The 21,787-nt window shown below is 45.3% G+C and overlaps 1 protein-coding gene across 50 annotated transcripts in view; it reads right to left on the bottom strand.

Moving 5' to 3' along the window:
* TRDN (triadin) overlaps positions 1–21,787 on the bottom strand; it is a 1,152,170-nt gene that overhangs the window by 120,578 nt on the left and 1,009,805 nt on the right. For all 50 annotated transcript variants that reach the window (XM_075339946.1, XM_075339974.1, XM_075339964.1 and 47 more), the window contains 3 exons: positions 16,705–16,752; positions 15,599–15,646; positions 712–759 (listed from right to left, as the gene is read on the bottom strand). In XM_075339946.1, coding sequence (XP_075196061.1) covers positions 712–759; positions 15,599–15,646; positions 16,705–16,752 — 144 coding nt within the window. The remainder of the gene's footprint in view (positions 1–711; positions 760–15,598; positions 15,647–16,704; positions 16,753–21,787) is intronic.

Raw genomic sequence — 21,787 nt, 5'->3', positions numbered from 1 at the left:
TGCAGGCAAAATTGCACAATATACAATATGGTCCATTTTTTGCTGTTACCTTTGTGAAAATAAAAAATGTGGAGCTAAAGCAATCTTTTTGTAGAAAATAAAAAAATGTCACTTTGTAATAATTCCTGTGATGCATCTGAATGGTTAACAATTTCTTCGTTGTGGTTTTGAATACCTTGAAGTATGGAATTTCTAAAATGGGTATTTCTTTACATACCAGCCCCTAAAAGTCACTTTCAATTTAATGTGGTCCCTAATAAAATAGTTTTTGTTAATGTTGGAAAAATGAAAAATTGCTGCTGAACGTTAAACCCTTCTATATCTCGAACAAAAAAGTTTAAAAAATGATGAATGATCAAAGTACAATGTGTCACAAACAAAATTTCAGAATCACATAAACCAATTTAAAGTTATCACATAAAGTGACACTGATCAGACAACCTACTGTATTTAATTTACCTATGCTTTTCTACATGACTTTTTAAAAAAGTGAGCAAGCTTTTTCAAATTTACAAAGTCAACAAAGTATATGGATAATTGCATGGTTATATGCTTAGATTTTAAAATTACTGAAAGGCTATACATAATATGAGCAGAAATGAGCGGATTGCTTAGCGCAACCTACACCTTCTGTCCATTGACCTGGACCATGGACCAGGGTTACATGACACAATCTCGTTAGCTCTAGTTTGAAAATATTTGTGGACCTACCTGTTTTTGATTGGCCAGGTTTCTTTTCAGTCTCTTCTGTTTTTGTTTCTAAACAAACAACAATTTACAATAAAACTATGAACCTAATTTAATTTTTGCAGGGTTTTTTAAACATTTTCATTTTTTGTCTTGTGATATTAGTTTCCATTTTTAGTGTCATATTCATTAAAATGGCACACGTGATTCATGAATTTGGCGCAAAGTTAAAAAATGGGCTCTTCCTCATCTTAAACTATTTTTGTGACTTTTGCAGCCAAAAGTCACAAAAATGGGCCAAAATTGTTGCCTTCTCAAGAATATACCCGGGTGGGACTAGTGACTTTTGCTGATTTTTTTTACTTTTTAAAAATGTTGCAGTAGAAAAATCAGGTGAAAACATCTGAATCACTAAAGTCCACTCACAATGCAGAAAACAACAAAAATACAGGTGGGCAAATATAAAATGGATTTAAAAAGGCACATATAGAGTAATGAATTGGGAACAAAGAAAAAAGAGCAAAACACACAAAACAAGACAAAAAAGTGAAAAGGCTATGTTTTCCATATCACTTTTACTTTCATATTCTCTCTATTACTGATTCACATGCATTCTTGGATACAATATATTTCCTTTATATATTTCTGTATGAGGTCAGTGGTGTAGAGGCAGGTAGCCAATGGAAAAATGTATTTAATGTCTAATATTTAACAATTACACCATATAAAAATCTAAAACTGTGGGGGCTTATTCAGATGCTTGTATAATGGGTTTGTGTGCTGTCCGTGTACCATGTATCACACGGACAACACACTACTGATCAATGCAATTATTTGAGTTACTTTACATAAACCTTTTTAGACATGGACCAATGGTCTGCATATAAAAAGGTCTTAGCATGCAATACTTCATTTCATATTCTGCATCCGTTTTGCCCCTTATAAGTAGAGATGAGCGATATTCGAGGTTTGCCAATTTCAAGTTTGAGTGATTTTGAGGCTCGACAGTTCGAGTTAGGTTCGAGTTAGGTTCGATCAACAAAAACGTGTCTTTTCACAGTAAGGCTATGTACACACGTTGCTATGTGCATGCGTCCTGCGTCCCCAGCACAATCCCTCTCTCTTTCCTACTTACCGATCACGAGCGTCTCGCTGCACGGCTGTCACAAATCTGCGGCGTCTTTTCCTCTTTAGAAACTGGCTGCCGCTTCATTATTCAATTAGGTATTCCATGCTTTCCCCGCCCACCGGCGTCCATGATTGGTTGCAGTCAGACACGCACCCACGATGAGTGACAGCTGTCTCACTGCAACCAATCACAGCTGCCAGCGGACGGGTCTATATCGTGCAGTAAAATAAATAAATAAATAATAAAACTAAAAATGCGGCTTCCCCCATATTTGATACCAGCCAGGATAAAGCCACACGGCTGGAGGGTGGTATTGTCAGGATGGAGAGCACCACGTTATCGGGAGCCCACCACCCTAATAATATCACCCAGCAGCCGCCCGGAATTGCCACATCCATTAGATGCGACAGTCCCGGGACTTCACCCAGCTCATCCCGAATTGCCCTGGTGCGGTGGCAATCATTGTAATAATGAGTTTAATCATGCCAGGCGTCTCCCTGAGATACCTTCCATGATTAAAGTAAAAGTAAAGAAACACACACAGCGAAAAATCCTTTATTTGAAATAAAAGACAAAAAAACACCCTCTTTTACCAGTTTTTTAATCCCCAAATACACATCCAGGTCCGACGTAATCCACACGACATTGTCAGCTCTGCTCCATGAAGATGCAGCACCACCGTAGAACATGATCGCGCTGTGTCCTCTCCACGTAGGAATGAAGTGAATCACGCTGTCACCACAGACTTCACTCTGCAATGCAGACGTCAAGATTACCAAATCTGCCTATCTTTATCATTAGAGGCAGTAGTTCAGTGAATAAAGAGCTTGCCTAAGAAGCATAACTTTGTGAGTTCTAGACCCGGTCCTGGTACAGAATTTATTTATTTTTTTTTTATTTTTAATTTTAAATGATATTGTGCAGTAAAATAAATAAATAATAATAATAAAAAAAAAATGCGGTTCCCCCATATTTGATACCATCCAGGATAAAGCCACACGGCTGGAGGCTGGTATTGTCAGGATGGGGAGCGCCACATTATGGGGCGCCCACCACCCTAAAAATATCACCAAGCAGCCGCCCGGAATTGCCGCATCCATTAGATGCGACAGTCCCGGGACTCCACCCGGCTCATCCCGAATTGCCCTGGTGCGGTGGCAATCGGGGTAATAATGAGTTTAATCATGCCAGGCGTCTCCCCGAGATACATTGCATGATTAAACTGAAAGTGAAAGTAAAGAAACACACACAGCGAAAAATCCTTTATTTGGAATAAAAGACAAAAAACCACCCGTTTCACAATTTTATTAAAATCCCTAAATACCTCTCCAGGTCTGACGTAATCCACACGACACTGTCAGCTCTGCTACAGAACACGAGTGCTCTGTATCAGCTCCACGTTGCAACGAAGTAAATTGCGCGGTCATTAGATGCAGTAGCTCAGTGGATAGAGCTATTGCCTAAGAAGCATAACTTCATGAGTTCTAGTCCCAGTACCGGTAAAGAATTTAATTTTTATTTTTTTATTTTTAATTTTAAATTATAATTATTAGATATTTATAATTATAGTTTAATTTAATTATGCACTGAGGGGAGGAGCCGGACGTCCGCTGTGAGCCGCAGGACACACCTCTAAAATCGAAGCAGTTCACGGAATGAGGCTGCATTGCTCTCTCCTCTCTCTCTCTCTCTCCTGTCTCTCTCTCTGTCTCTCTCTTTTTCTCTCTCTATCTTTCTCTCTCTTTCTTTCTCTCTCTTTCTCTGTCTCTCTTTTTCTCAGACTCTCTTTTTCTCTTTTTCCCTCTCTCTCCTCTCCTCTCTCCTCTCTTTCTCTCTATCTTCTCCCTCTCTCTTCTATCTCTCCTCTCTCTCCCTCTCTCTCCTCTCTCTCTTCTCTCTCTCTCTCTCCTGTCTCTCTCTCTGTCTCTCTCTTTTTCTCTCTCTATCTTTCTCTCTTTCTTTCTCTCTTTTTCTCTCTCTCTCTTTTTCTCAGTCTCTCTTTTTCTCTTTTTCCCTCTCTCTCACTCTCTCTCCTCTCTCTTCTCTCTCCTCTCTCTCTCCTCTCTCTCCCTTCTCTCTCCTCTTCTCTCTCTTCTCTCTCCTATCTCTCTCTCTTCTCTCTCTCTTCTTTCCTTTTCTCTCCTATTCTCTCTCTTTTTCTCTCTCCTCTCTCTTCTCTCTCTCTTCTCTCTCCCTCCCTCTCTCTTCTCTCTCCTCTCTCTTCTCTCTCTCTCCTCTCTCTCCTCTCTCCTCTCTCTCTTTTCTCTCTCTTCTCTCTCTTCTTTCTCTCTCTTTCTCAGACCTGGCGATGATCAGCTGATGCGGTCACTTGACAGTATCAGCTGACACTATAAGTCGAGCGGTGTGGCCGGCTTTTTACCGCCCAGCCGGCTAAACTATCAGCTTATGCTGTCGGACAGGAGTCTGCACTGAAGTGTGTAGTTTGGTGGGTTTTTTTGCACTGATGCATCAGCTGATTGTATAAAAGCTGTTTATCCAATCAGCTGTCGTGTCATGTGATTCAGGCCCTTGAACCTGACACATCATCTGATCGCTTTGCCTTCCAGCAAACCGATCAGCTGATATTGGATCCGGATTGGATGGCGCAGGACACTTGACCCAGGATTACTGTGGAGGGGGGTTCTTTATTTCAATAAAGATGGAGTCACTAATTGTGTTGTGTTTTATTTCTAATAAAAATATTTTTCTGTGTTGTGTTTTTTTTTTATCTGTACTAGAAATTCATGGTGGCCATGTCTAATATTGGTGTGACATCATGAATTTCGGGCTTAGGGCCAGTTGATAATATACAGCTAGCCCTAACCCCATTATTACCCAGAGAGACACCTGTCACCAGGGCAGCTGGAAGAGTTTGATACAGCACCAGAAGATGGCGCTTCTATGAAAGCGCCATTTTCTGCGGTGGCTGGGGACTGCAATTCGCAGCATGGGTGCCTAGAAAGCTTGGGCACCCTGAGCTGAGGATTCCAATCCCCAGCTGCCTAGTTGTACCTGGCAGGACACAAAAATTGGGTGAAGCCTGCGTCATTTCTTTTTAATTATTTTATGAAATTCATGAAATAATTAAAATAGAAAAGGGCTTCCCTATATTTTTGGTTCCCAGCCGGGTACAAATAGGCAGCTGGGGGTTGGGGGCAGCCCGTAGCTGCCTGCTGTACCTGGCTAACATACAAAAACATGGCAAAGCCCACATAATTTTTTTGGGGGGCAAAAAACTCCTGCATACAGTCCTGGATGGAGTATGCTGAGCCTTTGTAGTTCTGCAGCTGCATTCTGTCTGTATGAAGGAGAGCAGACAGGAGCTGCAGAACGACAAGGCTCAGCATGCTCCATTCACTAGTGTATGCAGGAGAGCAGACAGCAGCTGCAGAACTACAAGGCTCAGCATACTCCATCCAGGACTGTATGCAGGAGTTTTTTGCCCACCAAAAAAATGACGTGGGCTTCGCCATATTTTTGTATGCTAGGCAGGTACCGCAGGCAGGTACGGCTGCCCCCAACCTCCAGCTGCCTATTTGTACCCGTCTAAGAACAAAAAAAATAGGGAAGCCCTTTTTTTAATTAGTTCTTGAATTTCATGAAATAATGAAAAAAAAAAAATCGACATGAGCTTCGCTCCATTTTTGTGTCCAGCCAGGTACAACTAGGCAGCTGGGGATTGGAATCCGCAGCACAGGTTAGCCTGAGCTTTCTGGGCCCCTCTGCTGCGAATTGCAGTCTGCAGCCGCCCCAGAAAATGACGCTTTCATAGAAGCGCCATCATCTGGCGCTGTATCCAACTCTTCCAGCTGCCCTGGTGACGGGTGGCTTGCTGGGTAATAATGAGTTAATACTAGCTTTGTTTTACTAGCTAGTATTAAGTCAGAGATTCTTAATGTCAGGCAAGTTTGACCCGGCCATTAAGAATCTCCAATAAAGGGTTAAAAAAAAAAAGACACCACACAGAGAAAACATACTTTTATAGAAATAAATACACAGACACACTTGAAGACTCCATGTTCATTACTCCCTCGTATCCCTTCACGATCCATGGTCTTCTGTTTTCTTTCACCTTCAACCCATGCAGCTCTGCTACATCATACAGCACTGCATGGGAGGAAGACGCTTCTGCCTCCCGTGCAGTCTATATCACTCAGTGAGTGAGCAGCAGCTGGGTGCTGTGAGCGGTGATCTCACCGCTCACAGCACCCAGCTATAGCTATAGCAACGGTGATCTCCGTTATTAAACGACTGTGGCAGCCGGTGAATAACGGAATCGGGAAGCAGAACGGGGAGCCGATCATGTGCCAGAGCATCTCGCCGGTACACGGGGTTGTACAAACGAGCACCGCGTACCGGAGAGATGCACTGACAGGACCTAGCAATGACGTCTAGCCATGTGACCAGTCTGTAGCCAATGATATAATAGACACGTGACGTGTCACATGCTTTTTTGACGTCACTATAGGTCCTATCATCAGTGCTGGTTACCGGGAGGACGCAGCGATTATCAGAAGGAAAAGCGGCAGGAGACAGAGTGCAGGACGCGTCGCAGGGACCTGTAAGTGTAATGGCAATGTTTATTAACTGTATGTGTACAATTATAATGTGTTTTTATGTGTTTGTGTTTGCCTGCCATTGTTTTCAATCGGGTTTGAGAGGTTCGTCGAAAGGTTTGTTGAACCGAACTCGAACACGGCGTCCGTTCAACAATCCGAACCGAACTCGAGCCTCTAGAGGCTCGCTCATCTCTACTTATAAGTTAATGTTTGTGCAAAAAACAAAAAAATCTAACACAACAGAGGGGGGGATTCTTCTGCCAAGGGCCATTTGCACATTTATGACTGCATTCCCAGGCCATATAATATTATCAACTTGAACTGTATCTTGCTGTATTTGGTCAAACAATTAATTAACTCTCCCCCAATATGTGGATTTAACTGCTTCTCTTTTGTGTGTGATGTTAGGTGGAAATAATGATATTGCTATTTATTACTTCTTTTCCAGGTATGCATTGGTCTAGACCATAGTCAACTCTTTGTGAAAACATTTTGAAAATAATTCACAGCAGTAAGTTCTGAACACAGATTCATTTTACCCTGAATGTTTCCTATCAGTGGGAAATTCATCACTACTAATGTTGCATATATAGAACTGTAGTGGTAGAACACCTTCAATATATATCACAAAGGAGTCACCAGCCCGGACCCCATACATTCTGATGTCCTTGCTAAAGTATAATACCAGGAGCCCATACATTCTGGTGTCCTCAGTAATATATACCACCAGAAGTGCATACGTCCTGATGTCATCACTAATGTATAATACTAGGAGTGCATACATGATAATATCCACAAACTAATATATACCAACAGGAGGGCATTAGTGATGAGCGAGCATGCTTGTTACTACTCGGTACTCGCACGAGTATCACTGTACTCGGGCTACTCGGCGGGGACCGAGTAATCTCGCGATACTCGTGCTGTACTCGTGGTCTTCATCCCTGCATGTTGGCGCTCTTTTGAGAGCCAGCCCTCATGCAGAGATTGGCTGGCAGACCACTGCAATGCCACAGCCCTGTTAGTTGTGGAATTGCAGTGATTGGCCGGCCCGCACAGCGTGACCGAGCCTTTATACCGGCGGGCGCGCTGTGCTCTGCTCACAGCCATCCAGACAGTCAGTGCAGGGAGAGTGTTGCTGCTTCAGGGAAAAGTTTGCGGCCCTTTATAGCTATTTCCGTAGCAGGGCTGCAAACAGTGTGACCAAAAGTCCTTCTCAGGACTATTCTAGTTGTATACAGGCAGGCAGGGTATAGCCAGGTCGGAGTACAGTAGCAGAGTCCTTCTCAGGACTATTGTTGCTATATACAGGCAGGGTATAGCCAGGTCGGAATACAGGCTAGTGACCAGAAGAGTCCTTGTCAGGACTATTGTAGCAGTATACAGGCAGGCAGGCAGGCAGGCGGGGTATATAGCCATTCCTAGTGGTGACCGTATACCAGCCTTCATCATATCTGGGGCTGGTGTACACAGTCTAAAACAGTCCAGATAGTATCAGACTTCTCAGTAATATTTGCTCCTAAAAACCTGTTAGGTTCTTAGTGCGTCCGTGCTTGCATTTAAAAACCGCACGTGTGTGCCTGTCGGTGGCAGCGGTACAGGTGCACTTGTGTGCGTTTTTACCAAACTATTATATAACGCACAAGTGTAGTGTATAATACACGTCAGTCAGCAGGGCTGATAGTGTCAGACTTCTCAGTAATTTTTGCTCCTAAAAACCTGTTAGGTTCTTAGTGCGTCCGTGCTTGCATTTAAAAACCGCACGTGTGTGCCTGTCGGTGGCAGCGTACAGGTGCACTTGTGTGCGTTTTTACCAAACTATTATATAACGCACAAGTGTAGTGTATAATACACGTCAGTCAGCAGTGGCTGATAGTGTCAGACTTCTCAGTAATTTTTGCTCCTAAAAACCTGTTAGGTTCTTAGTGCGTCCGTGCCTGCATTTAAAAACCGCACGTGTGTGCCTGTTGGTGGCAGCGTACAGGTGCACGATTTGCACAAACTTGGATATAATGCACAAGTCTAGTGAATACACGTCAGCACAGCATTGCAAAATGCGCAAGGGCGTTGGCAAGGAACAAGGAAGTGGACGTGATGGTGGTGCAGGCAGAGGCCGAGGTCGTGGGCAAGCTCTAATTTCGCCACAACAAAGGGCCACATCTAGTCGCTCGCACGTCCTGTCCCAAATTCTTGGGGACCGCAGCAGTACATCGCTCTTGAACCAAGACCAGTGTCAACAGGTTGTTAGTTGGATAGCGGATAATGCTTCCAGTCAGATTGGCACCACCACAAACACTCTGTCTTCCACACGGTCAAGTGTCAGTAGCCGTGATACTGCACCGCACATTTCAGAACCTGATCCTCCTTCCTACCACAAGACTGAGTACACGTCCTCGGACATTAATGATCCCACACTTGGACACTCGGAAGAGCTGTTCACGTTTCAATTCACACATTCTGGCCTCTCGCCAGCTCATGTTGAAGTGGGTCATGAGGAGATCGTATGTACAGATGCCCAAATATTTGAGCAGCCACGTTCTCACGAAGTTGGCAACGTGTCTCAACAAGGGGTGGACGATGATGAGACACAATTGTCAGGAAGTCAGGAGGAGGAGCAGGGTGCGGAAGAGGAAGACGACGTGGTGGATGATCCAGTAACTGACCCAACCTGGCAGGAGGATATGCAGAGCGAGGACAGCAGTGCACAGGGGGAAAGAGGCGTAGCATCCCAACAGGCAGTAAGAAGCAGGGTGGTGGCTCCAGGCAGAAGTCAGGCAACCGTTCCCCGGAACAACAACACGACACAAGGTGCCTGTACAAATGTTAGGTCTTCCCGAGTCTGGCAGTTTTTTAAGTTGGCTCCAGATGATTCTAAAAAGGCCATTTGCAACACCTGCCGTGCCAGCATCAGCAGGGGTACTAAAACTAGCAGCCTGACCACCACCAGCATGATCAGGCACATGTCAGCCAAGCACCCGACTTTGTGGGAAGTACAACAGAGTCGAGGAGCAGTGCTTGCTGATGTCACTGCTACGTCTTCGCTGGTTGTGCATGCGAGCCAATCCCCTGTCCATGCTGCCTGCGAACAAGCCTCCTCCGGTCCTGCACCTGCAGTTGCCTACGCAGAAATAACACCATCATCAAGTACGTCCTTGTCCCAGCGCAGCGTTCAGTTATCCATTCAGCAAACCTTTGAACGCAGGCGCAAATACACTGCCAACGCCCCACATGCCACAGTTCTAAATGCTAACATTTCGCGACTGCTTGCGCTGCAAATGTTGCCTTTTAGGCTGGTGGAGACAGAAGCATTCCGCGACCTGATGGCGGCAGCTGTCCCACGTTACTCGGTCCCCAGCCGCCACTATTTCTCCCGGTGTGCCGTCCCCGCGTTGCATAACCACGTGTCACAAAACATCACACGTGCCCTGAACAACGCTGTTTCACCCAAAGTCCACCTAACCACAGACACGTGGACAAGTGCTTGTGGGCAAGGCCGCTACATCTCGTTGACGGCACACTGGGTTAATATTGTGGAAGCTGGGACCCAGTCTGAGCGAGGGACGGAACACGTCCTTCCCACACCAAGGTTTGCAGGCCCTACCTCAGTCAGGGTTTCACCCACACTCTACAGCTCCGGAATGTCATGCTCTTCAGCCTCCTCCTCCTCCTGCGCATCCTCATCCACTTTACCCTCCACACCAGTCCCAAGCTGGAAGCACTGCAGCACTGCCTCGGCGAAGCGGCATCAGGCTGTGCTGAAGCTAATCTGCATAGGTGACAAACCCCACAATGCAGAAGAGGTGTGGACAGCTCTTAAACAGTAGGCAGATCACTGGCTCACACCTCTGAACCTAAAGCCAGGAAAGGTCGTGTGTGACAATGGCCGGAACCTGGTGGCGGCTTTTAGGCGAGGCCAGCTGACACATGTTCCATGCGTCGCCCATGTGCTCAACCTCGTGGTTCAGCGGTTTCTAAAGTCATACCCAGAGCTGTCTGATCTGCTGGTAAAAGTTCGCCGCCTGTCTGCACATTTTCGAAAGTCACCTACTGCTTCAGCCGGCCTTGCCGGCTTTCAGCGCCGTTTGCATCTTCCGGCTCACAGACTGGTGTGTGATGTCCCCACGCGTTGGAATTCAACTCTGCACATGTTGGTCAGGATATGTGAGCAGAAGAGGGCAGTTGTTGAGTACCTGCATCACCTAAGCCGTCGGGAAATTGGTCAAACTCCACACATAACACCTGAGGAGTGGAGATGGATGTCCGACCTATGTACCATCCTCCAAAACTTTGAGGACTCCACCAAGATGGTGAGTGGTAATGACGCCATTATTAGCGTCACCATACCGCTACTCTGCCTTCTAAAACGGTCTCTGCTCAAAAACAAACATGATGCATTGCAGGCGGAGCGCGATAAGTTGCAGCAAGAAACTGTAGTGGGTGTGGGTGATAACACACAGCCCAGCCTCGTCTCATCACAATGTGCAGTGGACGACTATGACGAGGAGGAGGATGAAGACATGGAGCAACTCTCCGGCCAAATTGAGGATATGACATGCACACCAGTCATATCCTCGGTTCAGCGTGGCTGGCCAGAGGACAGGGTAGATGAGGAGGAGGAGGAGGAGGAGGACAGTATGTTCAGTCATCGTGTTGGTCAGGATACTGAAGTACTGGCTGTTAAGAGTCTGGCGCACATGGCTGACTTTATGGTAAGCTGCCTGTCTCGTGACCCTCGCGTTAAGAACATCTTGGCCGACAATCATTACTGGTTGGTAACATTGTTAGACCCACGCTACAAGGAGAACTTTATGTCTCTTATTCCCGAGGCGGAGAGGTCAACCAAAATGCAGCAGTTCCGGAAGGCCATAGTCACGGAAGTAGGCAAAGCATTCCCCTCACAAAACGCTAGCGGCATAGGTCAGGAATCAGTGGACAACCAAGGCGTACAGCCGAGAGAGGCACAAGTCCAATCCGCCAGAGGTAGGGGAACTGTCTTTAAGATGTGGGACAGTTTTCTCAGCCCCTCACGTACCACAGCCCCTGAGGTGCGGGGTAGTGCCACAAGAAATCCTAAGTTTGCCCAGATGTTCAAGGAGTACCTTGCAGATCGAACAACTGTACTCCGACATTCCTCTGTGCCTTACAATTATTGGGTATCCAAGATGGATACGTGGCATGAATTGGCTCTCTACGCCTTGGAAGTCCTGGCCTGCCCTGCCGCTAGCATTTTGTCAGAGCGTGTTTTTAGTGCCGCAGGTGGAATCATTACAGATAAACGCATCCGCCTGTCAACTGAAAATGCTGACAGGCTGACTCTGATCAAGATGAACAAGGGTTGGATTGGGCCAGACTTCACCACACCACCAGCAAATGAGAGCGGAATTTAAAGTTTGTAACGGGAATTTGCCATGTACCTCCACTCACCCATGGGTACACACTTCTGGACTTTGGATAATCACTGGACTGCTGCTCCTTCTCCTCATGCGCCACCATGATGACCGTTACAATAGTTAGGCCTTTGTTTCAGGTATACCCCCAGTGGTAAATTTTTTCGCCCATTCTTTGCAGAATGGACATTACAACGACAGGAGACCCGCTCCTTTGCAATGGGAACAATGTTTTGAGGCCCTCATGCACGTCTCTATCCAGGGACAACGTGGAGCCTCCCAATTTTTGGCTGCCCTGCCTAAGGGCTATACTATAATACACCCACTTCCTGACAATGGACACTTAATGTTTTGAGGCCCTCATGCACGTCTCTATCCAGGGACAACGTGGAGCCTCCCAATTTTTGGCTGCCCTACCTAAGGGCTATACTATAATACACCCACTTCCTGACAATGGACACTTAATGTTTTGAGGCCCTCATGCACGTCTCTATCCAGGGACAACGTGGAGCCTCCCAATTTTTGGCTGCCCTGCCTAAGGGCTATACTATAATACACCCACTTCCTGACAATGGACACTTAATGTTTTGAGGCCCTCATGCACGTCTCTATCCAGGGACAACGTGGAGCCTCCCAATTTTTGGCTGCCCTGCCTAAGGGCTATACTATAATACACCCACTTCCTGACAATGGACACTTAATGTTTTGAGGCCCTCATGCACATCTCTATCCAGGGACAACGTGGAGCCTCCCAATTTTTGGCTGCCCTGCCAAAGGGCTATACTACAATAGACCCACTTCCTTACAATGGGCACTTCAGGTTTACAGGCCATCATGCACGTCTCTATCCAGGGACAACGTGGAGCCTCCCAATTTTTGGCTGCCCTGCCTAAGGGCTATACTACAATAGACCCACTTCCTTACAATGGGCACTTCAGGTTTACAGGCCCTCATGCACGTCTGTATGCAGGGGCATTGGTGAACCTCACAATTTTAGACTGCCCTGGCAAAGGAAAATACTACAAAGACTCACTTCCTCAAAATGGGCACATTAGACTCAGAGGCCTTTATGTACGTCTCTTCTCAGGGACATCGGAGTGCCACACAATGTTTTACGTAAAATCTTTCATGTATTAATCTCAAAAAGTAACATACATTAGCTCTATCTCACTATTGGGTATGTGCCCTTAACATTTCCGCCATGAAAATTCATTTTGGTGTCATTTTGGAAGGTTTTCTGGTGAGTCCGTAAAAATGGCGTAAAACGCGGACAAAATTGTTCACAGCTGTGACTTTTGAGTGATAAATGCTTCAAGGGGTCTTCCCCATGCTGTTGCCATGTCATTTGAGCACTCTTCTGAGACTTTTGTGACATTTTTAGGGTTTCTACATGCTGCCGGGGGTCATTTCACAAAAATACTCGGGTCTCCCATAGGATAACATTGGGCTCGGTGCTCGGGCCGAGTACACGAGTATCTTGGGATGCTCGGCCCGAGCCTCGAGCACCCGAGCTTTTTAGTACTCGCTCATCACTAGAGGGCATACATTCTGATGTCCTTACTAACATATAAAAAGGGTAGAGGGGCCGGGCACCACAGTTACAAATACTTTTCTTATGTTACTCACAAACCAGAGTTGGTAACCATCGGAACATTTTCTGCAGTCCAAGGTGGTGCTCAGTCAGCACAAGAGTCAATTTATAAATATTCCCAGAAGAAGATAAAGACGGCACTCAAGATGGGGATCTTCAGCTTTATTGTCTGTATAGGTACAGATTACAGCATGTGAGGAGAGGTGGGTGTGTGGGCATGCCTGACAACGGCCGTTTCGTGCTTCCTTTGCAGGACCCATAGAAGCACTCTGCTGAAGCGCGAAACGGCCATCGTCTGGGGTGCCTTCACACCCACCTCTCCCCATATGTTGTAATCTGTACCTTTACAGACAATAAAGCCGCAGATCCCCACTGTGAATGCCATCTTCATCTTCTTCTGGGAATATTTCACTAATATATTACACGAGGGGAGCATACATTCATACACACACACACACATAGTTTTTTAACCTGTGGATTAGCCTTTACAGCTTTGGTAATTCTATTCCACTTAAGTTAATTTGCTCATCTCTTGTTCCTATTCATTGTAATGAAGTTGGTTTTAAAATAGGTTTTCATGCTACAATCATTGTATTTGGCCTACAGATTCTTAAACACATCAAATAAATATTCTGGCAGACGAGACAGATTTCAATCAGATCAAATAGTCATTTACCCATACCAACTTTGGTCTGATTGCGGATATCTGTTCGCTTGTTGTGCATTTATACTGAGTGATTATCTGGAATCAGTATTCCTAGGAACGCTTGTTTCACAATAAGCGTAGAAACCTGTGCTGCTGAGAACAATGGCAGCCTATGCACAAAAAAGATTTCTAACTGATAGTTCTCTATGCATAAAGTAATGCCATCTGCCTATCGAAACAGCTTTTAAACAACTGCCAATCAAAAAACAAGTAGCTGATTGGCAGTCATTTAATGCCATTCAATTTTTTTAGACCATGAATTTTGTAGTGAAAAAACAATCAAACCAACAGATCAATGAAATAATCACTTCTCTCACTTGGTGCTGCTGATTCAAGACGATACTTTGTATTTGTCTTTGTTTAAGGCCAAGTTCAGATGAGTGTAAGAAAAATCGTATTATTTTCATCCAGAAAAAAACTAATCTGTATGTCAGGTTTTTCACATCTGTGTTTCATCCATTTTTATAAATCAGTAGTAAGCAAAGTTTATATGACCACATAGTTTCCTACAGCATGTTAAAAATTGCAAATAATCATAAAAATCAGATTTAATACAGATTACCCGAATAGGATCCATTCTTTTCTTGCACACCCTAAGGGGCACTTTGCACACAACGACATCACAAGCCGATGCTTGCGATGCCGAGCACGATAGTCCCCGCCCCCGTCGCAGCAGCAATATCTTGTGATAGCAGCAGAAGCGAACATTATCGCTATGGCAGCTTCACATGGACTCACCTTCCTTGTGACGTCGATCTGGCCGACGACCCGCCTCCTTATTAAGGGGGCAGGTCGTGCGGCATCATAGCGACGTCACACGGCAGGCGGCCAATAGAAGCGGAGGGGCGGAGAAGAGCAGGATGTAAACATCCCGCCCACCTCTGTCATTCCGCATAGCCGGCGTGAGCTGCAGGACGCAGGTAGGAGATGTTCCTCGCTCCTGCGGCTTCACACACAGCGATGTGTGCTGCCACAGGAACGAGGAACAACATCGTACCTGTCGCAGTCGCGTAAGTATGGAATTCCCAGACACTACACAGATCATACGATTACGACGATTTTGCTCTCGTTAATCGTATTATCTAGGATTTACACACTACGATGTCGAGTGCGATGCCGGATGTGCGTCACTTTCGACATGACCCCTCCGACATCGCACCTGCGATGTCGTAGTGTGCAAAGTGCCCCTTAGACTTAAAAAGGCAAATCTCTTCTAAAATCCAGGGAAAACTAGTGCACGTTGTGATTTTTTTTCATGCAGACATTTGGTCCTGAGTTCTGGCTGTTTGACTGAATTACCATGGTCATTGTCTGGTCCGTGTGGTATCCGAGTTTATAATACATAACACACTAATACACACAATCCTATAAAGAATTGTTGCCATCTCAGTCATTTTTGTCATATGTCTATCAATGGTCCCAACCCCCTGACTGATAAAGTCGCCACTGGAGTCAGCAAAACTGATACAGATATATGTGAAACATGTAAAGGGTTGAGATAAACATGTTATAGCACATGGCAGTTATGTTTAAAGTTACCTTTTTTAGGTTGTTTTTGCTCTTTCTCAACCTTATCAATTGGTGGAACTGAAAAAAACAAACATTACAGTAATAGGATATGAAACATGTGAAGAGATGGCATGTTATAGCTTAAAAAATTATTTAGCTCAAAGCTTACAATGATTGTGCATTTAGTTTAAATTACATTTTTTATTTGGTTATTTAAAGAAATCTTGCATTAATTAATAGTATAAGAAAATATAATAACCTTTGTAATATATCTTATTAATGAAATATGCTTCTTTCTCCACTTATGAGACACTTCTTTCCCTCCCACTTCTCCCCAGAAGTCAGCATCCATTATGAAATAAAACTGTTCACATTCACATTGAGCAAAACAAGGTGGGCGTGCATCATGGTCAGATATCAGGTTACGGGTCGATTTCTACTTTCATCATGGCACTTACATATTTCTGTCAGTGATTGGCAACAGCATTTAAGGCATTAGTGCAGATGGAGGCACATAAATCAGTTATTTAGCCCACTCCACACACCCTGAATCACTCCATGACATCCAAAACCATCATTAAAAGGAACCTGTCAGGTGCAATATGCACTCAGAACCATGAGCAGTTTTTTCGCACTGAGCCGAAATCCAGTGTTGGGCAGCGATGGCATTGGAGAGGTGAGGGAGATCATCCTCTGACTATGCACATTCATTAGCTTGTTAGCACACCCACAGGGGCGTACTAATATGCTAATGGGGGTGACAAGCAAGGGAACTAATGCCCAGGGGACTAGTGCCCTCGCTCATTAGCATACGATATAAGATCTTTACAAATACTTTTTCCTTTACAAATACTTTTTCTAAAGATCTCTTTATCTATGCTACTGTATACAGGGACAGTTAGGCAGGGATTAGCAATATGCACCCAGATTTGCTCGGGGTTCTGGGTGCATATTGGACCTGACAGGTTCCCTTTAATCATTAATGGGTTAATATGGCTAGCAGCTTTAAGAAAATGCAAACTACACAACTATGCGCTAATTTATCTAACTAGTGTCGAGATTCAATTTCCTCTGACATACATCCTTAATCTTGCAATTAAAAAGGAAATAAATATTGCGTATTCATACACCAATACCTTTAGTTATTTTCTTAAGTTCTATTTTCAGCTTTTGTTCTGTTGTTTCTAAAAAGAAAAAAGAAAAAAAATGATATAACTACTTACGAAGAGCAACTTTAGCTATTGTATTCTATATGGTGCAGCTTATTATTAGAGTTAAGCGCGGTTCGCGGTTCGAGGCTCTCCAGTTCGCGGCTCGAGTGATTTTGGGGGCTGTTCTAGATCGAACTAGAACTCGAGCTTTTTGCTAAAGCTCGATAGTTCTAGATACGTTCGAGAACGGTTCTAGCAGCAAAAAGACCAGCTAATTCCTAGCTGGCTTTCCGCTGTAATAGTGTAAGTCACTCTGTGACTCACACTATTATGAAATTTCAGTGTATAGTGTGCGTGAACAGCGCATTCAGATCACTGCTGTATGGATAATGGCCATTTTTTTTTTTTTTTTCCTTGTCTTCCTTCCCTAAGCGCGCGCGTGTAGTGGGGCGGGCCAGCATGTCAGCCAATCCCAGACACACACACAGCTAAGTGGACTTTTAGCCAGAGAAGCAAAGGCATGTGTGATAGGATGTCCATGTCACATGTCCCTGCATTATAAAACTGGACATTTTCCTCCAGCACGCCGTTATCTGCCTTCTGCGTCCTTGGTGTCAGTCATCACTGGCGCAGCTCCTATCGCCGATACTGCTGTGTACGCTCCCTACACAGCGCTGTACAGCATAGGGATAGCACTTTATATCAGTCCTTTTAAGGGCTCATACCGGCAGGGTCAGAGCCATAGGTGACAGGTCCGTGAAAACAGAGTTTAACAGCTACACAAGATGACAGCGTCTGTGTAGCTAAGGTCAGGATTTCCTCGCTGCATTTCCCCATTAGAAGGGATAGAAAGGCAGGCTTCCTTTCCTCTACCCAGAGACCCATAACCCTGCCACTGTACCCTCCTGCCCTTTGCACACTCAAACTCATTGTTACTAAGCCATTATACTAGCAAACACTGAGTGAACTTAGTGGCATCCTAAACGTGGCTGTTGGACTTCTGTATTGTCCCAGTAGTGCAAAGATATTTGCAGCACCTCTGCCTGCATTGCACACTCAAGCTCATTGTTACTAAACCATTATAATAGCAAAAACTGCTGCAACTTAGTGGCATACAAAAAGTGGCTGTTGTACTCCATTTGTGCCCCACAGGTGCCAAGCTATTTACAGCACCTCTGCATTACACCCTCCTGCTCTGTTTTTAAAAGCTATAATAATAGCATAAACTGCTGCAATTTAGAGGCATCATAGAAATGGCTGTTGTATTTCATTATTGTCCCACTGGTGCCAAGCTATTTCTAGCACCTGTGCAGGACACCCTCCTGCTCTGTTTTTAAAAAGCTATAATGATAGCAAAAAAACCTGCCATTTAGTGGCATCATAGAACTGGCTGTTGTATTCCATTATTGTCCCACTGGTGCCAAGCTATTTCTAGCACCTGTGCAGGACACCCTCCTGCTCTGTTTTTAATAAGCTATAATGATAGCAAAAAATACTGCCATTTAGTGGCATCATAGAACTGGCTGTTGTATTTCATTATTGTCCCACTGGTGCTAAGCTATTTCTAGCACCTGTGCATGACACCCTCCTGCTCTGTTTTTAATAAGCTATAGTGATAGCAAAAAATACTGCCATTTAGTGGCATCATAGAACTGGCTGTTGTATTTCATTATTGTCCCACTGGTGCCAATCTATTTCTAGCACCTGTGCAGGACACCCTCCTGCTCTGTTTTTAAAAAGCTATAATGATAGCAAAAAAACCTGCCATTTAGTGGCATCATAGAACTGGCTGTTGTATTCCATTATTGTCCCACTGGTGCCAAGCTATTTCTAGCACCTGTGCAGGACACCCTCCTGCTCTGTTTTTAATAAGCTATAATGATAGCAAAAAATACTGCCATTTAGTGGCATCATAGAACTGGCTGTTGTATTTCATTATTGTCCCACTGGTGCTAAGCTATTTCTAGCACCTGTGCATGACACCCTCCTGCTCTGTTTTTAAAAAGCTATAATGATAGCAAAAAATACTGCCATTTAGTGGCATCATAGAACTGGCTGTTGTATTTCATTATTGTCCCACTGGTGCCAAGCTATTTCTAGCACCTGTGCAGGACACCCTCCTGCTCTGTTTTTAATAAGCTATATTGATAGCAAAAAATACTGCCATTTAGTGGCATCATAGAACTGCCTGTTGGACTTCCATTAGTGTCCCACTGGTGCAAATCTATTTGCAGCACCTCTGCATGACACCCTCATGCACATTTTGCTACGCTAATTTTATAGCAAACTCAGGGAATTCATTGCTGCATTTGATAATTCGGAGGGATAGAAAGTGATGCTTCCTTTAGCTTTTCCTTCTGTTCATAGACAGAATCTCCAAGTCCACACCCGAAGAGCAATTTCTCCTCCACGTGTAAGTGTGGAGAGGCAGCTAGTGCGCATGCGTGTGCCGATTTACCCCAGCTGCAGCCTAACTACAGTGTTTCGCCTAGTGAGTATGCTCAGCCTGACTGTGCTTTTCCTGAGGCTAAGTCTTCATTTCGGGATACAGCGCATGCTCCCACACTTAGTGCGAAAAGCCTCTTTGCACAGGTACTTGCATTCCGTGCCGGGTCTAAGTCCTGTTTTGTGCCTAGACACCATGCCAAAGCTGATAGTCTTTTTTCAGAGACTGTATTTCATGCAACTGAGCATGCTCAGGCACTTATTGCATCAGAGACTAGGTCCGGTAATGAACTCTTTGGCCCTGCCCCTGATGTGGGGGGGCCCAAATAGACCACAGGGCATCAGGTGTCCTGACGATGTGGCCAGGCCACTCCCAAATGGCTTGCAGAGGCCCGCCCCTATGACTTGTCACCTCATTATTGATGGTCAGACGATAACTGGTGAGGTGTTTGTGTCGTGGCAGCCATGAGGTCATTATTGAAGTTTCGGTTCCAAATAGGACGCTAGTTATGCCACTCATGACGTGTCACTCTGCTTTTGTCTCCAGGAGGTGCATTGTGGTCCACCCTTGTTTGGGGCGGACCAAGGTTATAAAACGGGCTGGAGCCAACAAGGAGGTGCGCAGTCTTCTATTATGCTCCGAAAGAGCACACCTCCATGTGTTGAACCAATTGCGGCTTTAGGCCAGAGGTAGGCAGGGATAGGGTGTCGATGCAGGCCGCCACCACAGTTGGTAACGCAGAACGGTTAAGACCAGCTCCTGTCCTACAAGTCCTGCTTGTGCAGCCCAGTGGCATTAACAGGCCTGCTGCTGCTGATGCGCCTGCTGTCCACAGGTGTGGCCCCAATGCACACGATCAGCGTACTGAATGGTCCCTGTGATGTTAACAGGGAGTTCCTGGGCTGGGTGGGCGTGTGGACCCTGTGACACTAACAGGGCTCCCAGTCTCCAGATCCGAGTGGCGTCTAACTCGGTTCAGGCAACTATTAGTTTCATAGCCACACAGATCTGTATCCTCCATCTAACCTTCCAGTTGCCAACCTCTCCTTTTCCATCTGGGAGCACGGTGGACATTGACTGCTGATGGGGATATATAACTTTCTCTTTCTTTTCTTATTAATTTTCATTATATAGCGGTAACATAGTATATACCACCTTATCCAAATCTGCCAGTCCCGCCGTAACAGATGGTGTTTCTTCATCAAATGTTACTTTTGCTTAACCAACAAACCCACGGACAAAAACTTTTTTCCCCTTTCCAACACACCTGTTCCCCTTTCCACCAGCATCTGTCCTTTTTGAACTCATTTGGTATATGACCAAAAGTGCAACTCTGCAGGGACACCGTACTCAATGCCATCTCAGCACAGCAGACAGCCCTCGGTCCCTCAGATGTGGACAAGTAAAAGACCATTTCCTCCTATCCATGACAAAGCGTTGAGATTCACTCTGTGCAGCACTGGTGTTTACTGGAAAAGCAGATCTAAGAATCCGTACCACCTTCTGCAGATACTCCTGTATACGTGCGTCCCTTTTTATGGCAGGAATTTTTTCGCCAAATTTTGTCTTGTACCAGGGATCTAACAGTGTGGCAACCCAGTAGTTAGCATTACTTCGAATTCGTACAATCCGAGGGTCATGTTGTAGGTAGTGCAGCAAGAAGGCGCTCATGTGTCTTGTGCATCCAGGAGGACCAAGTGCTTGGTGTGTTGGTGGCAGAGAGGTGAGAATCGTGCCTCCTTCCTCTGCCCTCTACCCCCAACCCCGCACAACCAAAATGTGAGCAAGCTCTCACTCATCTGCTGAGTCTTCCATGCCCATCGCCAGTTCGTCCTCCATTTCTTCATGGGCTCCTGCACCTTCCTCAACAATTTTTGCAGATACTATGCGCCCTTGTTAATCCCTCTCCCCCACTGTCCCTTGACTTCCGCCTAGGTGCCGCTCACCGTCTGGACCTTGTAGATCTTATTAACCCTTCTGCATGTGACTCCTCCTGTACTTCCTCCCCTTCCTCTTGGACCAACACCTGACTCCGAATAATGCATACAGTGTGCTCCATCTTGTAGATGACCAGAATTGTCACGCTAAGAATGGCATCGCCAGTGCTAAAGGTCTTCATCGATATTTGTAAACTGTGTAGAAGGGTGCATAGGTCCTTGATCTGACACCACTCCAGCAGCGTGATCTGCACCACCTCTGGATCAAGTTAGCCCAGGGTATACGTCATACCGTATTTCAGCAGGGCTCTGCGGTCCTGCCACAGACGCTGCAACATGTGCAGATTCAAATTCCTGCGTGTCGGAACATCGAATTTCAGGCGTTTATCCGCCATACCCTAAGACTTCAGGAGCGATGAAAGTTGTTGAGCTGCTGGGTGCGAAGGATGAAAGTGAGCACATAGCAGCGTGCCCGCTGCACAAGGCCATGTAGGCCGGGATAGTATTTTAAAAACTGCTGGAGAATTAGATTCAACACGTGAACCATACAAGGTGTGTCACATTGCCCTGACGAAGGGCCGCAGACAGGTTTGCATCATTGCTGCACACGGCTGTTAAGTCACCAACGTAGTCCACTCAATCAATTTGTACTCCGGTCGCCAGGTGACAACGTGTTCCTTTCTTG

The sequence above is a fragment of the Anomaloglossus baeobatrachus genome, chromosome 3 (assembly GCF_048569485.1).
Source record: "Anomaloglossus baeobatrachus isolate aAnoBae1 chromosome 3, aAnoBae1.hap1, whole genome shotgun sequence".
NCBI lineage: Eukaryota > Metazoa > Chordata > Amphibia > Anura > Aromobatidae > Anomaloglossus > Anomaloglossus baeobatrachus.
The sequence above is the reverse complement of the archived record's forward strand: the minus strand, read 5'-3'. Positions and strand labels throughout refer to the sequence as shown.